Source organism: Mesocricetus auratus, unplaced genomic scaffold, assembly GCF_017639785.1.
Source record: "Mesocricetus auratus isolate SY011 unplaced genomic scaffold, BCM_Maur_2.0 Super-Scaffold_100025, whole genome shotgun sequence".
Taxonomy (NCBI): Eukaryota; Metazoa; Chordata; class Mammalia; order Rodentia; family Cricetidae; genus Mesocricetus; species Mesocricetus auratus.
Window position 1 is genome coordinate 18,139,317 of NW_024429206.1, and position 25,975 is coordinate 18,165,291.

At 47.7% G+C, this 25,975-nt stretch overlaps 1 protein-coding gene across 2 annotated transcripts in view; it reads left to right on the plus strand.

The window, feature by feature from the left end:
- Tmem132c (transmembrane protein 132C) overlaps positions 1-25,975 on the plus strand; it is a 288,371-nt gene that overhangs the window by 248,141 nt on the left and 14,255 nt on the right. For both annotated transcript variants that reach the window (XM_005080598.4, XM_013120888.3), the window contains exon 5: positions 15,995-16,138. In XM_005080598.4, coding sequence (XP_005080655.1) covers positions 15,995-16,138 — 144 coding nt within the window. The remainder of the gene's footprint in view (positions 1-15,994; positions 16,139-25,975) is intronic.

Below are 25,975 nucleotides of genomic sequence, written 5' to 3' on the forward strand. Positions count from 1 at the left end.
ACCATGAATATTTGCTTCTCTGTGACCTAATTTTCGGTGTCCTGGAACATCTAGACAGGAATGGTGGCACTATCAGAGTCAACAAAAGAAAATGTCATCCATAATTTGGGGGTGTTTTAATTGAGATTATTTACAAAGTGAATATCCTGCTGAAGTGCCAGGGGAAACATGAGAATACCTTCATTTCCCCAAAACCTTTGGAGGGTTCCAGCCCAGCACAGGGGTTTGTATCCTTGACTCAGAGTAGAGGGTGAGTCATAGGTAGATTATGTTAACCCTCCTGGCTCTTCAAAGGCCTACTGGCTAGATACACCTACTTCCCTCACATACACTCAGGTTTCCACAATTTGGGCAATGCCTTTATAGATTCATGGCATATGAAGATACTTTTGCTCCAAACTTGGTCCGTGTCCACCATGGATAGTCTTCCTCAGAGATAATCATCATCATCACCATTATCACCACATGGCTGAGGTGATGTGATCTTGGAGTGCCTAACCAGAGCCCAAACTAGCAAGCACATGTCTGGAGATCAGAGCTGCCCAATTTAATACCCTTATGACATCAAAGGTATTAGTGTTGTTAGTGATAGTGATGTTGAGCATGGTAGGGACATGTTGATGATCATGATGATGGTGGCGGTGCCTATGCTGCTGACAAATGTAGCCATAATGATAATGATCATGATGACAGGGCTGATGAAAGTAGTGTTGCTGATAACTGTTCTTATGACAGGCGTCATGGTCACAGTGGTGATACCATCTTTTAGAACAGTCAGAAAGTCAAATGTGACCAGTGAGGAGACAAAAATAGCACCTTTGACTCTAGAGCAGTGGTTCTCAACCTGCCTAATGCTGAGACCCTTTAAGACAGTTCCTCATGCTACTGTTATGAATTGTAATACAGATGTCTATTATGCAGGGTTCTGATATTTGATCCCTAAGAAAGGGTCATTTGATCCCTATAGGCTTGGTGGCCCACATATTGAGAACCACTGCCCTAGAGACTATTTCAATGGGTAGAAGATACCAACTTCTTTCCTTTGTATGTTCAAATATTCACTCTGAGTGTATGTCCACAAATGAGCAGCCACAGCACCTCAGGTAGGGACTCCTAAGAGGAATCAAGTGTGATTCTCCCAAGACCAACCATACCAGTTTGCTAGGCACTGAGGAGGCATCTGGGATACAGGGTTTCTGATTTTAAGACCAGAACAATCTATGAGAACGTGAGTGAGTTGGCTACCTTGGTTTCCCAGTTTGACCCTGAAATTGTTCACGGGATGTGTATGACCCAGTGTGGTCTCCTTAAGCCATTGCTCTAGAAGTGAAGGTAGCTGTAGAGAAGTCATTCTTTGTCTGCATTGCCTTAAGATGAAATTTGCTGCACATATTTACCAACTGAAAGATTTCACACAAACCTGGTCTCTTCCCCCCACCCCCAACTCTTCTGTTTTTTTTGTTTGTTTGTTTGTTTGTTTGTTTTGAGACAAGGGTCTCTCCACGTAGTCCTGGAACTCACTATATAGACCAGGCTGGCCTCAAACTCACAGATATATGTCGATATCTCCTGAAATTGAAAGTATGAGCTACTACACCCAGCTCTGGCTTCTCTTGAAAGACATGGAGTCCCTGGCAATCCACAACCCACAAGGCAGCCATTAGCAATGCTGAGTGGAGGCTGCACCCCACCCTCCTTGGACCAGGAGTGAGCCAGTACTTGTGACGGTTTTCCCCAGGCCCAGTGGACCCATTTGTTTTTCCTGTCCAACCTCTGAAGGCATCTCAATTGAAATAATGTGTGTAATTAGAACAGAGCTTGGATCCTAGGAAGTGCTCAGTGATGCGGCCGTTTTAGTTTATGATTCCCACTCGGTAATTGCACCACTCAACTCAAGAGCATAGCAATCATTTGGCAGTTTAAAAGAAAAAAAAAATGGAGTGTAGGCATGTGCTAGAGCAAGGCTGAGCTTCCAAACCATCATCCTAAGTGAAAGGAATCAACAAATCCACAGACACAGAAAACAACTTAGTGACAGCCCAGGGTGGGGAGGGTGGGCTAACAGCCAGAGGAGGCAAAATACCTGTGGGGTGATAAACTGTGCTCAAACCCATTGTAAAGATGGCTGCACAGCTCTGGGATTCCCCCCAAACAACACTGGCTATACATGTGCCTTCAAGCCACATCTTAATACAGTTGTTTCCAAGACAGGGGCGGGCAGGAATGAGGCAGAGGAGGGAGGAAGAGAGAAGGAAGGAGAAAAAAAAGAAGAGGAAGAGGAAGGAGGAGGAGGTGGGGAAGGGAGGAGGAGGGGAAGGCAAGGGGGAGGAGAGCTGAAGGCAGAAGGAAGGAGGAGTCCACAGATACCCAGGGCCCCACTCTCAGAGGAGATCGGGCTAAATCAAGAAACAGAAAAGCAAGCTGGGCAGTGGTGGCACACGCCTTTAATCCCAGCACTCGGGAGGCAGAGGCAGGCGAATCTCTGTGAGTTCGAGGCCGGGCTGGACCGACAGCCTCCAAAACAATACAGAGAAACCCTGTCTCGTAAAAAAAAAAAAACAAAAAAAACAAAAAAAAACAGAAAAGCATGCTCTCTGGGGGTTCAGCAACCACAAAACAGCCCCTGGCTGGAATCCAGCCTCTAGAAGGATCTTCCTGGGTCCCTGCCCAGCCTCACAAATACCACCTGGGTGGCGCTCATTCCACATCTCCCCCTGACATAACCCAGCAGCCACAGACCATCTTCCCCAGCGCCTATCCAGATGTGCAGTCTGGTGGGCGTGTCTCTCAGAGATGGGGCCCTGGTGGGTTGCCTGTGCTCCAGTGAATGCCTGCACACCCATGGATATATGGACAGCATTAACTGGACTCAGAGGGTTACTGAAAGAAAAAAAACAATAGTTGATGAGGAGGAGAGCAGAAATTAATAAGTAAGGATCGGGGTGGGTATAAGGTCACCTGGGACTTGAAAGAAGAGACAAGTCACAAGGGAGAGTCCGCAGTACAGGACAAGGGGAGGGCAGGGGTAGCTGGGAATGAGACGGAAGACATTTTGCTCAAAGTTGCCATAATGATGCTAATTTAAAGAAACATAAATGGGTCATCACGGATGTCAGAGCCTGCCTGCTGCTGCCCCACTCCTCATTATGGAGGTCCCTTGTCACCAACCCTTGGAGAAATCTCCTTGTGTTCGCAGGAGCCACAGAACCCACAAACTAGTTCCCCTTCCTTAATCATTAGCAGGAAAGAGGCAAAGATCCGCTCCTGTCCCTGGGCTCTTATTTGTCTAATATAGTGTAGTTCCCTGTAGGAAAAAGGTTTTACGCTGGGATTACTGCTAGTACTCAAAATTAAATGTAAAGCGGGCTGGGGCTCAGGAAGCAGTGTCTTCAGAAACTCCATTTTGTATGGGGGTGGGGGGTGGGGGTAGCTTCAAGGTGTCTGTACCTCACAGTGTGGCCTCACCTTCTCAGGCTTCCTGGAGACAAGTTCCTTAACAAGTGAAAGGAGAGTGTAGAATTTCTTAGAAGACAGAGCAGGGAAACAACAGCTTGGCCATGAGCTCAGCAGCCAGGGCCTGCATCCCAGGGCAGGCATCCCGGGGCTGATTCCCAGGGCCCACATCATGCTCCCCAGCCTCAAATTTTAAATGCTGTGTCTCTGTTGTGAGCAACAGGTGACTATTTTCAAACCTGGGGAAAACAATCCTGTTTCCACAAGGACTTCTAAGGGTGCACAGTTAAGTACTTCTGATAAGTAACTCAAATGGCTGCTGACAAAGATTACCCATTGTTTTCTACAGCAAGTCGTCTATAGGTAGTGACTCATAACCTGTGATTCCAGCTACCTAGGAGGCTTGAGACAGAAGGACTGAAAGTTCAAGGTTGGCCTGGGTTGCAGTGAATTCAAGGCCAGCCTGGGCAGTTTAGTAAGACCCTGTCTCAATAAAATTAAGAAAAAAGAAAAAGGCTGAGATATAGCCTAATGCCTGCACAGCACCTGCAAAACCCAAGTTTCAATCTCAAGTTACTTATAGTGGGTTTTGTGTCTCAGAACTCTGTCTGTCTGTCTGTCTGTCTGTCATGTATCTATCTGTCATATATCTCTCATTAGTGATCAGCTAAAATGTTCCCTTCTTATCTGTTGCCTGAGTCTTTAAATTTTCTCTTTACATAAAAACTAAATTTTGGCCAGGCATTGGTGGTGCACACCTTTAGTTCCAGCACTTGGGAGGCAAAACTGTGTGTGCAAGGCCAGCCTGATCTACAGAGGAAGTTCCAGGACAGACTCCAAAGCTATGCTGCAGAGAAACCCTGTCTGGAAAAACAAAAAGCCAAACAAAAGTACTAAAGTTTGGGGACTGGAAAGATGGTTCAGTGATTAGGAACACTGGCTGTACTTGCAAGAGGACCCAGGACCCACAAAGGGGCTCACAATCAAGTCTAAGTCCAGCTCCAGGGCATACAATGGCCTCCTCTGGCCTATGTGAGCACCAAGCTTGCCCATACAGGCAAAAAAAAAAAAAAAAACCATATACATAAAATAAAATTTTAAGTTAAGAAAAAAAAGATTAAATTTAGTGTTAACACAATGTCTTAAGGAATCTGAACTTGAAAATGCACAGCAGCCAAAATTTAAATTTGGAATTTTGGGAAGTAAAAGGGATTAATTTCATTAGTCCCTGGGGAAGGGCAAAAACTAAAGAAAAAAGAAGAGTAATCACCTCACACTCAAAAGCATGGCTGACACAGAAGAGCCAGGCAAGACCAAGTGTTGTTATGGTATGGAGAGAGTGGACCACATAGGCTCTGCTGGTGGAAATAAGAAGCAAAAGGACGATGAAAAGCTGTTGGAAACCTGCTTGGCAGTTTCTTCCCGTGTCACATGTGTACGCAGCACAGTCCCTGAGTTTCCTGGGGACCCAGGAGGGTGAGAGCTGCTGCCCATGACGATATGAGCATTAATATATAACAGTTCTCATATCTAGCATAAACTGTATACCTCAACAAGGGAAGGAATTAATGAGCCGCCATGTAACCAGAGGGTAAAATGCTGCTTGGCAATGAGCAATAACTGATGATTCCCCTTTTGAAAACCGGGTGGAGCTCAGCATGGTAACTCATTCCTGCATCCCCAGCAAGTCTGAATGGTGGGGCAGGGGCATTTCTGCAAAATCAAGGGTTAGACTGGGCTACCTAGCACCCCATTCCCCCACAAAAAAAATAACGGTACTGGGGAGATAATGCAATTGAGGAAGTGTTTGCATAAGGACCTGAGCCTGATTCCAGCACACATAAAATAGGCATTGTTATACATGTCTGTTATCCCAGTGCTTGAGTGGGAGTGGGGTGGAGACTGATGGAGTCCTATGGCTTGCTGGCCAGCTAGTCTTCTTGGCAAGTTCTTGACCAGTGAACGGCGCTATCTCAGTAAACCAAGTACTTGGCATTCCTGAGGGATGACATCTGATGATGTCCTCTGGTTTTTATGTGCCCATGTGTGAGCACACGCACAAATATACATTTAAAAAATCTGGGATGAGGGAAGCTAAGCATTTAAAAATTAGGCATTCTGGGGATCATTTCTAAAAATGGCAAAACGGCAGAGACAGAACAGTCAGGGATTGCCTGGGGCTGGAGCGGAGATTAATTGGAAATGGCCCAGGAGAGCCTTTGAAAGACGGGATGTTCTAATACTATAAAGTGGCAAACGTATGAAAGCTGCACGAAGTTGCTCAAGTTCATTGTACTGGGCACTTTGCAGAAAGTGAATCTTGACACCGTTGCTCAAGAGCATCAATGCCAGCACTCCAGTCATTGAGTGTGCTGTGTGGTCTGCAGTTTGTGTCAGCTGGGAAAAGATCGTCACTGCCCCCTCCCCACAAAAAAAAAAGAGATGGGGGAGGTGCCGAGGTTCCCAGCTAAGTTCCAGGTGACTTCTCTGTGTCCTGTGTCCAGCATGTGACAACTTCAGTAAGTCTTAACCATCTAGTTATAGTGAGCTATCAAGAAGAGAGGGCTCAGCAGGGGTAGAAGAGAGGTGAGGGAAGGGAATCGGGGTAAATACAATAGCAACACAACTGCATATGTGTGTGAAATTGTCAAAATTTTCGAAATTAAAAGCCAAGTTTGCAGGATGTGCTGTTTCCCATCTCTGCCACTAGGGGGTGATGTGAATGGTTGTTTATGCTTCAGATGCTGGGCTTTCACTGGGATGGTCAGGTAGGAGTCTGGGGTTCCGGAAAGATTTGGGGAGGCAATGCTAAAATGGGAAATGAGTTGCTTGAGCTGTGTGAGGCACAGGAGCTTCCTGGCTTTTGCCGATGTACAGCTGGGGCAGCCCACAGGTCTTGACAGTCTGCGGAGCTCTGACCCTCTCCAGAGCCTGAGGAGCCACCATCCACAGAGTGTCTAGTAGAGCACAGAACTGTAAGCACCTGGATCCCATGCCAGCTCCCTGCAGCAAAACCTGGCTCACTGCCCACCAAGCCAGCCCCGGGCGCCACTCTAACGGGGCCAGCTGGATCCTTCCATTCTTGATTGGCATGGCATGGGAATACTCAACCATCTGAAATGCACTAGCTAGCATTTCCAAAGCACAGGAGGAGCAGACCCCACTGCCCAGGTACAATCATGGTAACCAGCCTGTATTCAAACCCACATCTACTTAAGCCCACCCACACCTGAGCCTGTCCTTTCAGGCCTTTCCGGAAAACTCCCACTCCTTTCTGTGCTCACAGCCAAAGCCCCAAATGAGGAAGGATCTGTATGTGATTGCAATGCCATCAAAGAAGCTTGCCTGGAAAGCCACTCCCCTGGGAGCCTCCCAAACATTGGCTCCCAACTCACCGCCACCAACCCACAAAACTCTGTAAGTATCTCCCACTGCCTAGCATCCTCTGAAATGCTAGAGCTGCTGGCAGAAGCAAAAAACTATCCGGACCAATATGCCTGGTGCTGATGGCCTTTATTGGTTCAAATGTTCTGCTTCCAAAAACATACAGACACACACAGAGAAGAGGGGAAGGGGAGGGGAAGGGAGAAGATAGGAGGAGGACCAGAAAGCCTCCGCATCATTTGTACTCTCCATCCTTAGCTGCGGGGGATCTGGGATAGACTCTTCCCCGTGGCTTAGGATGAACACATAGAGGTGCGTCTTTCCATTCTGTGCCCTATGCAAGGCAGAGGACTATGAGCGGTCACCCTTGTTTCCTTTTTCCTCCCTTATGACATGGCTAGAGCAAGCTGTACCTTAGGACCACCTGGGAAACACCCTTGGTTTGTAGCAGCAGCAGCATCCATGTAATTAAGGAGTGCAGGAATCTACAAGCAGAGAAAGTAGCCACTAGTTGGCGGAAATAAAATACATATTTCTCAAGTGCTTTCTTTCTTGGCAAAATTGTATAAAACAACTGATTTTCTTCGGAGACATTCCTGCAACTTATTCTGTGTGCCACCCCAGAGGATGACTTGTTTAATAGCTGAGTTACCGCTCTGGACCTTATGGATGGTGCCTAGCAAAACTGAATTGCTTTCTTGTTTTAAATGCACGCTTTAGAATAGATTCTCCATCTTGCCTTAGAAGCAAATTGACAGCTAAGTTAAGTTTGCCTCCCACACCCCAGTTTCGTACCATGAATAAATTGGAAGTAAATGAGGTGGGAGTTGGGTTTCCCCACAGAGACAGGACCTGGAATTATTGCTGTGTGGCTGCGAGGCCCACAGAGCTGTTAGCATGTGTCCTCGGGGAGGAAGGGAAATTTGCTCAGCTACCTTTGGAGAGCAGCCACGACTCCCTGGGAAGGATGGGTAAGTGGCTTGCTGTAGAGCCTCTGCATTCCTCCAGTAGTGGCAGCTAGCACAAACTGCAAAGTTTCAGGACAGAGGAAAAATGAATATAGTGAATACAGGCAGTACAAAACTGTGTGGCAGGTCACTATGACAAGGATGACTCTTCTACTCTGATTGTCCAGGTGCCCTGAGGAAGTCAAGAAGGTCTTTGCAAAGTACTGCTGAAGATTTTTACTAGAAGTGAGGGAGCTGGCTCGGTTTGTAAAGTACTTGCCCTACAAGCATGAGGACATGAGTGAACTCCCCAGAACCACATAAAAACTGCTGCAGAGTGTATACTTGTAATCCCAGCACTGAACAGGTGGGACTCACAGGCCAGCTAGTCTAGCTCCAGTCCTGACAACCCTGCTCCAAACATACATTAGCAATTGAGGAAGACACCTAATATAAACCTGTACCCTACATACACACACACACACACACACACACGTACATAAACACACATACACTTCCACACACATAACACATGTACACACATGTATATATACACATAACACACACCCATTACTGAGTTATTTACAACAAGCTAAGGGATCGCTTAGAAGGCAGTACTCTAGAAACAACAAAGAGAATCCACTGATGACTGGAAACGTCCTACTTGTATAGGTACAAATGAATGATACTCAACTTCTGCCAGATGGAGTCATGCAGGCTCCAACCAATCAGAACAAAGCAGAAGGTAGCACTGACCAATCAGAAAGGATGTTGGCATGCAGGTGGGTAGCATGTCAGTTTCAGGTGTGATTCCCCAGCCATTGGAACACGTAGCCAGGCTCAAACAATCTCTGCTTCCATAAGTCATCCTGGAAACTCCACAAGACAGGAAAAGCTGAATACAATCTTCCTAGGGACTTCTGCCCTCCATACTGCTGCTGTAAAATTCCTGCATTGCCTCCCTCCCAAGCCAAAGCTGACTTACGGTCCTAGCGTATCTTGTCACTCCATACCATCCCTCGTTCTTGAACTGTGGTCCTTGTGCCATGCATGCTCTGGTCTCACTTCCAAAGATGCAAACATGGAACAGCCTCTTCCAGGATCCTAGTCACACATACTCAAGAAGCCAGCCTAGAGCCATCTTCCAAAATCAAGGCCTTCAAAGGGGGCTAGGCCCCAAATGACCAGACATCACATATCCCAGGCTATCTCAAGCTCACTACATAGTTAAAGATGTGTCTGACCTTATGGCCCTCCTGCATCTACCTCCTGAGTTCTGGATTACAGGTATACACCACCATGCTTGGTTTATGAGGTTCTAGGGGTTGAACTCAGAGCTCTGTGCATGCTAGGCAAGTGAGCGCTCTACCCCCTGAGCTAAAGCCCCAAACTGGAAACTCAAAGTGGAAAGGCTTGTAGGCAGTCTCTGTTTTTCTACCTCTGAACATATGTTTGTATGTTTGTATCTCGGAGTTCTTCAGCAGTGGCTGTTCCAGCCAGAGAGAGAGAGAGAGAGAGAGAGAGAGAGAGAGAGAGAGAGAGAGAGAGAGAGAGAGAGAGAGAGAGAGAGAGAGAGAGAGAATGATGATGATGATGATGATGATGGATCCTCCTCCTTCTGCTGCTTCTGTAGAGTTTTGGTCTCAGAAGGAGACAGGCACAGACCTAAATCTGAATAGGATTGTCTTGGGAGCCACTGATGATCTATGGAGAACAAAGCTGCCACGTGAATTACTTTTCTTCTGACCATGTTCAAATCCTTATCAAAAATGAGAGCGGACAGACCACTGTTGGCTCATGTTTCTGAGAGCTCAGTGGTAGTCACTTAGCCCCGTGCACTTGGGCAGTTGGCATATGTAAGCAACAGCAGCTGCTCACAACCTGCCAGGCAGAAAGCAGAGAGAAAGTATACAAAAGGGGACCGGGAGCAAGGACTTGACCCCCAATGGCCTACTTCCTCCAACCAGGCCTCACTTCTCACTTCCCAGCCAACAATGTCATCAGATTATTAATCCATCCAGGAATTCGTGTCAATCAGTCAGAGGCCTCGGGATCTGGTTGTCTTAGGAACTGCCTCCCAGACACACCCAGAAGTGTTCGTCCCTAGTCCTAGGGGTTCCCAATACTAGCAGGTTGAAAATCATGATGAATCGTCCCAGGCAGCACACGAAAGAGAGGCTGGAGCCCTGGGGTTATGTGAGGGAGCAGCATTCTGCACAAGAGGAACAAGATATGGAAGAAATGATGTCAAGAAAAGTACAGTGTTAAGTAAAAGAGAAGTAGACAGAAGAGGGAGGCTCTGGAAGATGTGATGTTCCAGCAGAACAGGAACAGGGTCTCCTCATTCAGATCTTAAAGGGCTAGCCTCATACGGACTCCTGAAATGTGATCCATCCAGCTAACTGGAAGATGGAGATCATCAGCCACCATCCCGCTATGTTCCTTACTGCCTGGAGCTTCGAATAAGAGTTGGGAGCAGAGCTACACCAACCACATGCAAGGATGCTCGCCTGTTCGCCTGAATGGGAAGCGGGACAAGCCCAACCTCACAGCATCCCATTGATCCTGGCCCTCAAGTTGGAAGAGAAACAAGGTCGAAGAAAGAGAATTTGTGCTGGTAGGGGATGACGGGAGAGCCTCTCATTGAGATAGGGCTGGAAAAGCAGCCAATGGACAAGAGCACGCTAAACAAGGCACTGTCTAGGAATGCTCGCTGTCAGGACACGGAGTCCTCGGCATCACAGAACACTGGGCCCTTGGTGCCACAAAAAGCAGCATTCACAGTCCACGGAGAAGGCTCCTGTGAGGCTGTGAGCACAGCATGTCCTGGGGACAAGGAGTCCAGCCTCTGACCCTGACAGAGCCCTCTGGGATGACAGTGACTTTATGAAATGACCCTAAAAAGCACACTGGGAGAGAGGATGGTGTATTAAGTGGCATGCTTTTCCCTGCTATAGAGGAAAATCTATAAGCTCATAGTTATTCTGACGTCATCAGTGCAGAGGGAGGGCATAAAGAGATCATTCACCTTAGAGAAGTCTATGTAATGGCCTTATGTGAGTCGGGATCTTGTTCAGTTTCTCTCCTGCTTCCCAGAGAAACGAAGTCCTCTGACACTGGTGGCCCCACACTGTGGCCATGCTGACCGGTTTTGCTCAACATCAGTTGGGCAGGTGACTCTACACAGAGGGACCTCGGCAGCAGATGGCTTAGTTGCCAGGAGATAAGGCCTTCCAGTATCCAGTTTATTCCTCAGTAGTGACACTTTTTTCCCCTGAGATGTGCTAAATAAAAGCTCAAGTGAAATATTTCTGTGGAGTGTGGGGAGACTTCTGTCCCCTGAAGATGCTAAGTCATAGGCTCAACACGTGTGACTCTGACCTGGGGTCGAGTGCTGCTGACCCCTGACTGCTGTCCCTATAAAGAGGGAAGTCTGGGTATCTGGCATTTACTCACTGGCAGTCATGGAGAAGGCTGACATGGGCGGTGAGGATGACCCAGATGACAAGAGCCTACAGAAGGTGGCCTTAAGCCAGGCAGAGAAGCGAGTGTCTAGCATTGGGGTAGAGGTGTGCCTCTTCCATGCCAGGCCCAGCCACAAGCCCACTACTGTGAGCTACTTCCTCATGAACATATCTGAGATTAAGTGCAGCCAGTATGGAAGGGGTTACTACAGGTCCTATTGGCATTGGCATTGTTTGGTTTCTGGGATCATCCCAGCTTCTTGTACAACCTGCAGCCACTGCAGGGTTCTGAAGCTCATCCATTCTTGATCCAGAGAAGACCTTTGTCCTTCTAGATGAGCTCGTTCAGGAGGTCCTAGAAGAAAAGGTGGCCACTGAAGAAGAAAAGAGAGATGGAAACTGTGGATCCCTCACAACAGGGCTGCATTTTGTTTCATCGTCAGGGATTTGGGAGAAATCATCAGAATTATCCTCCAAAGACTAAGAACTCCTCAGACAAGGCACAAGGAAGGAGCAGGCCAGCAGAAGGACAGCAGCATCAGACAGGACCTGACTGTCCACAGCAATAACTCTGGTCTCAGCACCCTTAAATGGCCCTGAATATAATACCTCAGCCCCTGGTGACCATAGAGGACGTCCATGCTTCAACCCTGAGTGATTGTGGCTATCCATCTGTGATGCTTTTGGGAACGCTGTCATGCCATCAGACTATCAGAGCCCCTGCTGGACCTGGAAGACCAGGGTGTACCCTGCATGGATGGCGGCACATCTGCCACTTAACTAGAAATGTGCTGCCATGCATGTGATTACAGCATGCAATGCTTCTACATAACTCTACAATGTTCAGTCGCCAGGAAGGAAACCCGTACTTGTCCACAGACATAGATAGTCCCTGCCCCAGCCCAGGACACCCCAGATAGGCTTCCTGTCCTGTGGTTTAGCTGGATCTAGATTTCCTTACCTGGTGTCATGTTTTCTGCTCTGCCTGTCTGGTAGCCTGTCAGTGGCTCAGTCCTTCTTGTAACTGAATCATACTCCACCCTGTCTCTTTCCCACCCACAATCTCCCCTCCAGAGAACCCAGGGATGCTCCCCACAGACACTCCAGGGATAAGCACCCCAGGCAAACTGATCACTTCCCTGTCATTTTAACGAGTTTGTATCTAAGACTTCTTAATGCATCAAAAGTATTTCTATTTTCTTAATTGAAAAGGTAAAATTGCAATTTGTTCAGAAATGGACATAGCAATTACGTGAGAACAAATCGCATGGGAATCTTTCTTTCTTGGGAGCCTTAGGCTCTTACAGAATTCGAAGGGGCAGGAGTGATTTAACATGTCTGTGTTGCTGATTCTTTTCTGCAAAGCAGACTAGTTACCTGGTGTATAATGGGAGCCGGGGAGGGGAGGCAGGGAAGCTGAGAGGCAATTACTAGCTTGAAGCCTCAGGGTGGTGGTGACACCTCCACACCCACTGTTAGTCTCTGACACCCTATTCATGAGTCCCCTTGATCTTCATGTAGTCAACAGGATGGTATGTGTTCAGAGAGGGCTCTCTCTCTCTCTCTCTCTCTCTCTCTGTCTCTCTCTCTGTCTCTCTCTCTGTCTCTCTATGTGTCTGTCTGTCTCTCTCTGTCTCTCTGTCTCTGTCTCTGTCTCTGTCTCTCTCTCTCTCTCTCTCTGGTGTGTCTTTGTCTGTCTGTCTCTCTCACCCCCACACACAGACAGAGAAAGAGACAAACAGACAGAAATAGACAGAGAGAGAGAAAGAGAGAGAGACACAGAGAGAAACAGAGACAGAGATAGAGACAGACACAGAGAGAAACAAGAGTCAGAGAGAGACACAGAGAGAGCTGCTCCATGCCCAGAAGAGATGAAGGGGAGGCAGATTTGGGTCTGAGACAGGAGATGGGCAGCATCCCTGCTCCCACCAGTCCCTGTGAGAAGCATGCTCTTCCTCAGGGACCCTGCTAGAGTTTGGGTTTCAGGAAACATTCCGACGTTAGGCTCTTAAATAGTGTGCCACTGGCATCGTTAAGAACTGTACTCCACTGGAAAGGTATTTGGGAAATGAAAGAACAGAAGCATGTGCCTGGCCTGTCAGTATTAAACACAGGAGTGTACACACACATACACACAGGCAGACCCGTGTACATGGACACATGGCACACACACACACACACACACCCAGGCATACACACACCCCGCACACCCCCTGCGTGAGCATACACAAGCTAGCTGTTTGCCTTCACCAGACCTACAGCCGCGGTTTGTCCTTCCAGCCACCAGCACTTGGAGGAATAACTTCATTCTTTCAGACTGCCACATCTGTGCTATTCTGTACCGTACTCCAAAGGAACTCAGAATGACCACGATCTAGATTTGTCACTTCTTGAGTGTCTCATAGTCACAAATGATATAGCCACCTTGGCATGAAGAACCTTGATAAATGTGATCCAGGCAATTCTGAAGTTGATAGAAAAGCCAGGGAAGAAGCTAGAATGCCAGACTCTCTCTGCCCACATAGCAATAAACTAGCGCTGAAGTTAACTGGTCAGCAGAACGACTGTTAAATACAGAGGACTTCTCCCATGAGTGGCAGCTGGGGTATTTCACAGATGAAAGGTTTCTTTCCTTGTTCCTTATTTCTGCCTGTGAATCCTTGAAACTTATGTGGCCAGTAAGAAATTGCTGATGTCCAACTAGCCTTGACCAGAGATGAGTGCTAAAGTGAGGTGATGATGATGATGATGATGATGATGATAATGTGTGTGAGAGAGAAAGAGAGAGAGAGAGAGAGAGAGAGAGTGTGTGTGTGTGTGTGTGTGTGTAGTTGTGAAACTGTAGCAACCATTTAGGATGCTAATCACAATTAGTCCGTAAGGGACCACACTGCTTAATGAAGTCATTCGCTGAAGACCATTTGGAGAGAGACAATGAAAGGCAACTTTGAGCACATTGCCTGTAATGAAGTTGACTCGGGGATTTCCGTGGTATTCTTAGCATCTGTAATAGCCACAGTCAGGGCCACCCGTAACTGGAACCTGGCTTCAGGATTCCCATGCACCAGGTAGAGGCAGGCAGAGCCTTGTTCACCTGCAGGGTGATGGGCCCGACTCTCTGAGGATCTGGGGCTCCCTCTCCGTGCTGTGTGCTCACTTCAAACAAAAGGTCACCCTGAGGAAAAGCAGTGTTTGTGGAGAGGGACTTGGGAGAAATTGACCCTGAGGTGAAAGGTGCCTGTCAAAGGTCTGTTTGCACCTTTGAGTGGCCCTCAAGAGCAGGACTGCCAGCCTGCATGGGGGGGGGGGGTAATCACCCTGTAAAATCAAGATGGACAGTGTTTTCTCCATCACTCAGCAGATCGTGTGTGCAGTTTTACAGAACGTTGACACGAAGAGACTAGACAGAGATGCCTGTGGGTGTGGTGGAGTGGGCACTTGTGGGACAGCAGAGAGAGACAGTTTGATTTGAAAAAAAAACAAAACAAAAAAAGCACTTCAGAGAGGAAACCTGTGGGCTGGGGGATGTGGTTCTGTGGTAAAGCACCTGTCTGCCATGTAGGAGGCTCCTAGTCCCATGCCCAACACTGAATAACAGCATCAGGAAGGGGAGGCGGCCCCTTAGTGGGTAAAGTACCACTTGTAGCCCCAGCTACCCCACATTCTGAGACATGAGGGAGGACCCATCCTATCTCCCTTCTGGAGGGCAGAGGTTTGCAATGTGAGATGAAACCAGCTTGTAACAGGGCATGTCCCTCCTAGAAAGTGTCCCTAGGGAAAATCTCCCTTTGCCTTTCCTGTCTTCGGGACCATTGGGGCTTGTCACTCCCATGCTGGCCTCTCCTCCATCAACACAGCCTGAGCTCTGACTCTGAGCCCCATGAGTCCTTCCTTCTTCATGGGCTTTAGGATTCCACTGGGGCCGCCCCAGGGGATCCAGAATGATGCTTGTTCTCAAGGCCCTGAGAATGCCAAGTCCCTCCTACCAGGCATTCTACTTTGCTTTCTCTTGCTGTGGTAAGTATCATGACCAAAGGCAACCCGGGGAGGAAAAGGCTTGCTTCAGCTTGTAACTCTCAGGTCGTATTCCATCGCTGAGAACAGTCAGGACAGGAACTCGAGGAAGGTGCTGAAGCAGAGACCATGGGGGAGTGTTGCTTACTGACCTGTTCTTCCTAACCTGCTCAAGCCCACTTTCATAAGCAACCCAAGATCACCCGCCCAGGGGTGGCACCGTCCATAGTGGGCTGGGCCCTCACACATCAATCATCAATCAAGAAAGACCCCATGGGCAGATTATCAAATTAAACTTTCAGGTGAGGTTCCCTCTTCCCAGGTTGTGGAACTAACAAACAAGATTAGCCATCAAACCAAGTGCGATGACGCGCTCTGGGCATCTTTTGCAGGTGGAGGCAGGCATTAGTACCTTTCTTCACAAAGTACTCAAGGTTGGCTTCTGTTGCTTGCCAGACAGCTGCTGTGCAACTCTGCTGGGTCTCTGCAACACTTTTTAAAAAGAATGCATGTCCTTTATTGGGAGGCAGGAAAATGAGCACATGTAAGCCAAAAGTCAAGCACTCTTAGGACTCTGTTCCAAAGATTGTCCTGACTTAGTTCCTACGGACAGTACCACAGTGTGTCTAACAGGAGCAGCCCAACGCTTGCCTCGAGAGCATCCCTAAGCATCACCTGGTACCCCCAGAATGGAGACTGTCTGTTGATCTGGTGTGTCTGGTTCTTCGGCAGGACACTGAACTCCTGAACACAGCTGTCCTCACTGGGAAGACGGTGGCCATGCCCGTCAGGGTGGTGTCGGTGGAGGAGAACAGCACAGTGAGGGACATCTCAGAGCTGGTGGAGTGCAAGGCCATGGATGAGGATGTCATCAAGGTACGTGGGCCTGGCGGGGCTCTGCTCCAGCCTTGCAGACACTGGGAGAGTTTATACTGAAGTAAGAGATTCAAATGGGGCTCGGGTACCCAACACCTGCAGTGGCTTCACTCATCACTGCACCCTCACCCCTGCATCCATTTAATTGTATTTTTTCACTCCTTATCCCTTCTATCCTTTCTTCCTGCTCCCTCCCTCCCTCTTGCCTTCCTTTTTCCTTCTATCTTCATTCCTGTTTTCTCTCTCCTTCCTTCCTCCCTTTCCCTCTTCCCGCATTTATTCAATTATCAAATTAAACTTAAATCTATTTACCATAAAGAACATTGTTTCTTAAAATCTGTAAGTGCCTCTGACATGCTAATAACCCATGCATTAACTCACACCACTGTTACTTATCCCTTCCTTTAGAGAACTTTCATAGTAGTCATATTATTCACTGCATTCGCCAATTCCCCACACAGTTCAGGAGACCTCACAAATTGTCTCTGAGCTGAATTCAGAGAAGCAGAGAGCAGAGGTTGCCACTGAGCTGGGCTGGTCGTGGGTGGGGCATGAGAGATGCTGACAGAACAACACGCAATCTCAGTTGGATGGGCAGCAACTTCTTGGGAGGATCATCCCACATCGGCTCAATTTCCTGGAGGCAGAGAATCCACCTCTCAGCCTGTGAAAGCCAAGTGGGAAGCAAATCCAGAAATAAATGCCACCATGGTTACACAGAGAGCAACCTTTAACTTCACATAAGGGGCAGTGACGTAGAGCCCGTTGCTGATATTTCCAGGAATGCAATCAGTATCTTTGGGGAAATAAGTGTGTTCAAAATGAAAATTGCCTCCAGGAATGAATCAGGAGGTGGCCATCCCCTGGCTGTTGACACAGCAGAGCTCAGTGTCCAATCAGCAAGACTGGGGGAGGTGTGGAGCCGGCAGCCTTAGTGTAGGAGTGAGGCTCCACAGTCAGCCCCATCTACAGAACTTAGCTCTTCCCTCTGGGTCCTGGACTCATATCCGCAGGACCTGTGCTCTTTTCCAGGGCTTAGGTTCATCTAGCCTCATTCCTGGGACTCAGGCACTAGTTGGAGGTCGCCAGTCCAGCAGAGCTCTGGTGTGCCCCTTGGCACACTGTGAGAAGATGTGGGGAGCGCACGGGTAACCAGTGCCCATTCTGTAGCATGCACAAGAGGTTGGGTCTAGATGTTTTCACCCAAGTGTGACCTGGAAAATCATACTGTCATGACTTTATGTGACAAAATGGGGTTCCTGGGTCAGGTATAAAGCAGCCACCATTCCAGCTGTTTCCTAAACCCATAACTTGAACACCATCTCATAAATGAGTGCAGATAGGGCCCAAGCCCTGGCTCTGGGGAACCCTGACCTTGTGTGATAGTCAATAACTGACCACAAGTCTGGAAGTTCTCTGGCATCTTGGGAGAACCCAGCAGATATGACACATGGATCCGTGTCCCCCATGCAAACACTATAGGCAGGGTCCTCTCAACAGATACCTGCCAATCATTCAGGGGCTACCACACCCTGTTGCCTCCTGTCTGGATCAATCTGTCCCATCTGTGGGGAGTCTGGCTGTCTCCAGGTCTAACACGTGCAAAGCAGTGTCTCTCCTATACAAATAGCCACACATTTGTAAGAATGCCATCCAGCCATCCATACTATTTTTCACCATGGGTGTTTTAATATGAGATTTTTATCTTTAACTATGCTTATTCATGTATGTATGTGCTCAAAGAGGCTCGAAGAGGGTGTTGAATCCCCTGGAGCTGGAGTTATGGATGGTTACAAGCCTCCATGTGGATGCTGGGAACCAAACTCTGGTACTCTGTAAGGGCAGTCAGTTCCCTTAACAACTGAACCTTCTCTCCAGCCCCCATGAACTCTTTAGAATTATTTTTAATTCTTTAAAATTATTTTAATTAGCATAAAAGGTAATGGGTTTCCTTATATATTTTCCATATTATATTATCTATTTTCATATGTATGTGGCATTTATGTGTTCTTATCCACCTCTCCCCAAATCTCCTATCCTCCCACCCTCTTTGTCACTTTAAGTAGCCCTCCTTTCTGCCTTCCTGTCACAAATTTCATCACCCTCTCTTATTCCCCTCCCTTTAGATCTCTTACTCCCCTCTTAGTCTCCTCTGTACTCATGTACTACACACATATGCACACACATATAATCTATTCGCAGGCACATATGCACACTCATACACACATATAATCAATTCGTAGACATACATGCAGACACGTAATCTATTCACAGACATGCACACGCATACACAAACACAGTCTATTGACAGACATACATGTATATATGTAACTCATGCACTCACACAGTATGTTCACAGACACAGACACATACACACATAATCAATGCACACACAAATAATCTATTAACAAGAACACACACATGCACATGTAATCTTATCACAGACATATGCACAAGCACATATAGTATATACACACTCTCTCAAGCCAACTTCTGTGGGCCCCAGATAATCTGTGTGACAGTGTCCCAGGTTCCTTTTGTGGCTTCTCCCATATGTATGTGACATGCATGCACTTACAAATAAATATGTGTAAATATGCTCAACATACACAAGGGCTTTTCAGTCACAGTTTGTTTCGTAGTAACAGCAGCTTCTTGCACCTACCTGCCCTGATTCCTGGCACTGTGTACTGTGTATCTCCTCCACCCCTACCCCTACCCTCACCCCCTTCACCCCTGCCTGGAGGTGTTGAGAAGTGAAAGCAAGCCAGCAGGCCTGGTAAAAGTCTCCCAAGAGTAAGTGATCTGCCCCATATGTAGCTTCATCGGCACCTCAGCATCTGCCAGTGAGGACCTCAAATGTTTACTGTTGTGTGAATTCATTCCACCAATAGTTTTGGGGAACCAGTCTTAGAGCTTGGTCTCTGTGTGTGGATGTGATCTCTTATAAAAGGAGGAGTCTGTCTCACTCTCTTGTGTGGTGGGAGATCTGACCACAGCTTTCACTGACCCCAGGGCAGAAGCGACTCTCTCCCTTATTGCTATTCATGAGTGTTCCCCCAATAAATACTTAATTTCCTTTTATTTGGGCTCGCATGGACTCACATGCAATTGCCTAGAGTTCATATCTACCTTGATGCACCTTTGGGAGATGAAGGGCCAGAGAACTGGGGAAGGGCAGTGAGCAGCTAGCCAATAGACACCCAGAACAAGGGTTGGGGAAGAGTACAATGCCACATCTGTATCATCGATATCTCGGTGGCATCACAGAGTATCCAGTCTCCCACCTTTGAAATAAAGCTGTCTCACAGCCAGTGACATGGCGTGGATCGTGTGCCTGCAGTCCTTCTACTTGATCCTTGAATCATATGAGCTTTGGCAGCGCACAGTTGGTGTCTTCATAAATCACAGGCTAACCCGTTCAGTGAAGAGTGATTGCTGTCCTGAGACACAGAGATAACAGTAAATAAAACAGTTGCAGGCCCGCCCTCATGGAGCCTGGCCACTGGTGGAGGAGGCCAACAGCAATGGATGCAGAAATGGGCTGTCCAGGCATTGTGCTAATCAGTACCGAGGTGGGGTTGACTTTGAACAAGATGGCCTCCTGGGTGGGGACAGTTCAGCCTTTTAAAGGGGGCATATGTAACACTAAGCACTGGATTGCGCAGGGCTGTCTGTACCTGCTATCGGACGCCCATGATGGGATTCCTAAGGGTGCAACTTCAGTCCATAGCCTAGCATGTCTTTTCTGGGTGCTCCTATGGCCACAGATTGCTAGGTATTTATTGGAGGAATTCGTGGGATTTCCAATGAGGTCTGTCATGACCTCCAGGCGTAAATTCAATGAGTGGATCACAGGAACTGAGCTATAAACTCAGGGTGCAGGTGATCAGAAAGTAGCTTAATCCCTGTGAAACCAGATCCCTCCCTGCTCAGGCTCCCAGACACCGGAGCAATTCCCTCGGGTGACAGCCTTGGTTTGTCCCTGGGTTCCTGTGGACACCAAACCTTTCTGAACTCATTGCTATTTCATAGGCTATGAGGCCTCAGGAGAGCAAACATCTTTAGTAACAGCCCAAAGTTTCTGGACTCACAGGTTTGTGTTGGCTTCAGGGGTCAAAACCCACCAAGCAGGAAGGAGGGGAACTTCCTCCCACAGAGGAAAACACACTTCCTCACCAAACTGGTATTAGTTGTGTTTCTTGCTGCTGGGTCCTGATGTCTGGGGGTAAAGGTTTGTTTGGCTCCAGGCTTCAGGGAATATAGTCCATATGATAAAAGCAGATGTGGCCAGCCCTCAGTGTCCCATTTCCTACAGTCAGACTCCACCTTCTAAAGGCCCTACAACCTTCTACAACAGCGCCACCATCTGGTGACCAAGTGTTCAGACATATGAGCCTGTGGGGGACACATTAAAATTAGGACCCCCATGTGTGCTCCTTGTAGACCAGGCTCTTTGTCCTCAAAAGCCAAGAGGTGATTCATGCCTATCATCCCAGCATCTAAGAAAATGAATTAGAATTGCCATAACTCTAAGGCCAGCATGGGCTACGTTGTGGGTTCTAGTCCAGCCTGGGCTACAGAGTGAAACCCTGTCAAAACCAAAAAAAAAAAAAAAAAGCAAATTGAAAAAGAAAGGCAAAATAACCATCTAGCTCCATGAGGAGGGAAGGGGTCAGAGTGCAAAGCAGTTCCCAGAATCTGGAGGTCCTGTACCCTGCGCCAGCAGGTGACCAGTGGTGACACTCAGCCATGACCCTTGCTGGGCCTGGGGTCCTCACTTGAAAGTCTAAGACGCTGCTTCTCTGTTGGGTTCATCCAACTCTGGAATTCCTACCATGTGGGTCCAACTGTGACTAAACCACTTCGGCAGCCTCCTCAGCACTTTACAGAGCCTCCATTGTTTTTTAATTATTATTTTACATGTCAATACATGTGTTTAGAGGTCAGTGAACAACTTAATGGATCAATTCTTCCCTCCACCTTTATGTGGGTTCCAGGGAATTGAACTCGGTCAGCCAGGCTTCTGTGGCAAGCACCTTTCCCTACTAAGCCATCTTGTTCCCTCTGTGCCTTGGGGATGTTGCTCCTCCCTCCTGGTGCTGCTCTGAGGTCTAACAAAGCTTCAGGGATAAAGGCATCACTACTGCTGAGTGGCCCTGGATCTGTGACTCTCCCAGATGTCAGTGTTCCCCCAGAGAATACCAGACAATAGTTGAGATGGTTGGGTTGTGATACATAGGGTTGGGACCACTGAAATCTAGGGATACAGAGGATGTTCTTAAGCATCCTATAAGACACGTCTGACAGTGCTAGTCAGCAGGGCTGAGGTTAAGGCAGATGCCCAGTGTTGAGCAGACACCAGTGTTCTTTAGGGTCACTCCTGTCCTGAAAGTGCCCCTTGTGATGCTTTAGTGTGGAGGCTAGAGTTAGACAGAGAGAGAGAGACCCTGCCACACCTTTGCTCTGTCGCTTACCTTCTGAGTGACTGCAGGGATACTGAGTGTCAGTATCCATGTCTCATCCATAGAGCTCCCAAGACCCATGTGAAATAGACAAGCCTCCAAGGTTAAAAGAGATAGGTGCGGAGGCAGTAGAGATAGATAGGTTGGCTAAGGGCATGACTTAAACGCATAGGTACCTTATTCAAACTCAGTTTCTCAGTGTCAGTACAGTTGACATTTGGAGTGCACCCATCCTTTGGCATGAGGGGATGTCACTGAGCCTTTCAGAGTGTTGACAGGCAGCCCTGGCCTCTTCCACAGTCTCTGCCAGCTTCAGTGTTCCCCCTAATCGTGACCACCGTGATTTCCAGAAGGGGTCGGAAGCTGGGAAAAAGAGAACTTAGAAGCAGCAGAGGAAGTGGTGACAGGGCAGTGAGTTTGTCCAAGTTAAGGGCTTTTGCAGAGTTTAGAAGGGGTCTAGGACTCAAAAAAATTAATGGTTGTCCTGGAGTACAAATTGAAGATCTAGGTCACATTTAAGCCACAGTGATCTCTTCCTTCACTAATGGCATCTGCAAAGACCCCATGTCCATCAGCCATAGCCATGTTCTGGGATGAAGTGAATTCCAAACATACTTTAAAACTCACTCCCAGCACACTGTAGGTCTGGCAGGCATCATCTCCTCCCTCTGGTCTCCTCCAGCCCTGCCTGTATCCTCACCCACTTTCTTCCTTCAGCTCATGCTATATTTTCCTGACCATCTGTCCCTTGCCTGAGCTCAGAAAGGCACAGCCTGTTCAAGCAGACTGGCCTGGGGCGGACCAAATGGACAAGAGCCAGAGACGCCTTAGGAAGGGTTCCGGCATGCTGCCGGCCTGGCTGAAGTCCACACCACACTTGCCGATCAGCGGCTCCTCCCTATGCCTGCCTTTCCCTGCCACCTCAACAATGGAAATGACCCAGAGAGCCAGGTGGCAGGATGGCCAGCCGGGTCAAAGCCACAGTCTCACGTTAGCGTCTGTTAACGTTCAGGGATGGAGCAGTCTGGGTGAGCTCTGAACTTGTGGCTATAAATGGAATTCGTCCTCTCTGCTGTGGGCAAGCTGCCCTCCTCAACAGGCCTCAGGGTTCTCATCGGCAAAATAGGATGCTGTCGGTGTGCCAAGCTCCCGTGAGGTTTCTGCAGCAGTGGCGGGAGGGCATATTGCAAGTGGGAAATGAGATCTGGTTGCACGGGAGCCATTGACATTCTATATGTACAGAGCTGGCTCATGAGTTCGGGGATCTCCAGAAGGCAACTTTGATTTCCCTATGCCTAAATTCCACTCATACACAGTGGCAGTCACCAAAATAGAAAGGAACTAGGCCAGGAGTCTGATTATTATATTTGCTGCATTTGAAATGTGCATTATGTAATCTTATTTTGACAAGGAGGCTGAACAGGGCTAAGGTTTGCAAGCCTGACTCCAGCAGAGACATGGAAGAAAACAGTTGGATATTGGAAGATGGGCTGTTATTGGAGATGTCATTTAAAGCATTGTAATTAGTGTTTAGAACAATGACAGACACCATAGGGATAGAAGATACATAGCTGTATCATTTGAAGGAGCTGATTCTCAGAGTGGTCCCAGGCTGGCATCACAGAAGACTCTGAGATATGTGAGCATGGTCCCACCACAGTCCTCAAAAGTAGAGGCTGTGATGGATTCCACAAGCTGTGTGTTCATAAACCCTTAAAGTCCTTAGTGTCTAGATGAGAGTTCCCTAGACATCAATGGTTGGCAGTGGGGATCTATGCTTTCTCCATGGAAACTGACTCCCAGGGTCTCCCCCAGGAGGCAGGTAGTATTGTCATAAAATACCAACCCCTGTGGGACATCAAAATAAAACAATTGTCTACTCCACAACCTAGTCTTTCCATTCAGGTCTTCATGGACAAGCGCCTAATGCTGTCATGACTGCCCACCAAGCATTCAATCCACGTGCGCAGCCCACTGACAGAGATGAAAAGATTCTGAGAAACATAGCCAATGGACTGGAAACATTCCTGCAGGGATCAGTTTCTTTTCATAAGAGAACCTGTTCATTTTGTGTGGTACCCTCATCCCCACTGCCAGCCACTTAGGACATGATTAATTTATCTGGAGACTTCCCCAGACGTAGGTGACACCATCAGGAACAGTAGGGACGATGGCTCTATCGTGTGTAGCACCTCTGTATCTTTGAAGTTCCTCCTAATCATTTATATATTCTGGAGAGGCAAGGTTCCCACCCACCCGAGCGCAGAAAGGTAATAAATGAGAAAAGTCAATGGTCTGTAAATTACAACATTGATTAAAGATGTGATTAGTGATAGACTCTATGCTTGGCTATTATGCTAATATGTTCCCTGATCTGGGACAGTGTTTCCATGCTAATGATTAAGTCTGGGACAATGGCTGAAATTGCTTCCCGTCCTCACACAGTGTGGAAACTGTTTTAAACCACTCTTGACCGGTGAGTGAAAAGACCCCTTCCTGTGGCCCCTCCCAACTGCTCCATGCCAGTCCCCGGCAGATGGAGAGAATTCTCTCTGCCCAGCCCTCACCATCTGCCCTGCAAACAGAAGAGACGAAAGTGGGACCCAGTGTAGCCATAAATGGCCCTTCTGCAGAAAGAGCAGGGGGACTGGTCACAACAGCTATTGCTCCACACAGGGTGTTATTTGGTCAGGTCCAGATACCCAGGTGGGACTCTGTTCTTTCCAGAGGACACTGTCTAGTAGGAGACAGACATGCGAATGGCAGTTAGAGCGTGGTGTGGTGCCACATGAGTGACATCATTAACTTGGAAATGGTTGGCAAACTGCACATGTCTGGATCTTGCCAGTACAAATAATCTCTAAGTAGATCCTCATTGGAGTCAGTGGACCTAGCAAGGTTAAGAATTTGCTGGGAATTTTCAGATTAATTTCTTATGTATGTGCCACAGTCACTTCCATCTCATTTCATGGTCTCGCTCTCTCTCCTCAGTTGTCTTGGCTGTCTTGAAGCAGGTGTACCCATAAAGGGGGGATGTTTGTTCTTCCGTCCATCCACCTATGTATCTGTCTACCTGTCTATCTGTTCATCCTTCCATTGTCTTTCTGTCCATTTATCATCTCATCTTCATTCTTCTTTCCCTACATCCTCACCCTTCCATCTATTCATCGACACACATTTCTCCCTCCATCCTTCAAGTCATTTGTCCATCCATCAGGCTGTTAGTCCTTACATACATACATACATACGTACATATTCCTCTGTTTACCCATAAGTCCACCTGTGCATCTACCCACCCATCCAACTATCCTCCCATCCACCCGCTCACCTAGCCATCTACCCATCTATCCTCCCATCCATCTACCTAGTCAAATACCCATTCATCTATCAATTCACCTATCTAACTAAGCAGCCATCCATCCATCCATCCATCCATCCATCTATCCATCCATCTTCCCATTTGTACGTCAACCTACCCACATGCCTATCCATCCTTCCTTCCTTCCTTCCATCCATCCATTCATTCATTCATCCTCTTATATGTTCCACTGTCCCCCTAATCATTGCCACCTCTACTGAGCATCCACCTCAGGAGCCACAAGGGCCAAATAATGGGAAATGAGCACAATGTACTTTTTCTATCAAGAATATAACAGTTTCAATGGTGATACAGATACATGGAGCCAATTTAAATCCTACCCCATAAACTCAGCTATGTAAGATGAGTCAAGTTGCCTCTCTATAACTTGGTTTCTATTTTCAGTCATTAGAATGACACAGAACCCTGGTTTGATTACCAGGGGATTTAACTATTACATGGGCACTGGGGGAGGGGACAGCTGGTCTAATCTTATGGCTCCCGGAGACATCCATCATCAGTAACATGCATGTAGCCACTGACCTTGGCACCCATCATCCCTGCCTGTGAGTCTGCTGCCTCTCCACTTCACTGGGCTTCATCATAGATATGAAATGGAGTGTGTCTGTAGAACGTGCATGAATGCATCATTGCCTTTGGAACACAGAGGCCAGGTTGCCATCTTTGTTTCCTCTTCCTGTTTCTTTTCTTCTTTGGACCATTCCCTTCTTAAGGACAAGGCTTCTAAAAGCAGAAATGGAAGAGAAGGCAAAGGAAGGAGAGAGACAGGGGCCCAGGGGGATGGAAGGGGAAGAGAAAAGGTAAGGACCCAGGCAGAGGCAGGAAGTCATCCATGAAATCCCACCACTCTTACGAGAACAATGGTAGTACAAATGTAAAGATCCCAGAGGTTCTGAGTGGAGCAGCATCCCAGGGACTCTTGACATGCTCAGGCCAGGCAAACTGGGGTGGAAGTATGTCCCTAGACAAAAGCCTGAGCACCATAGATGACCG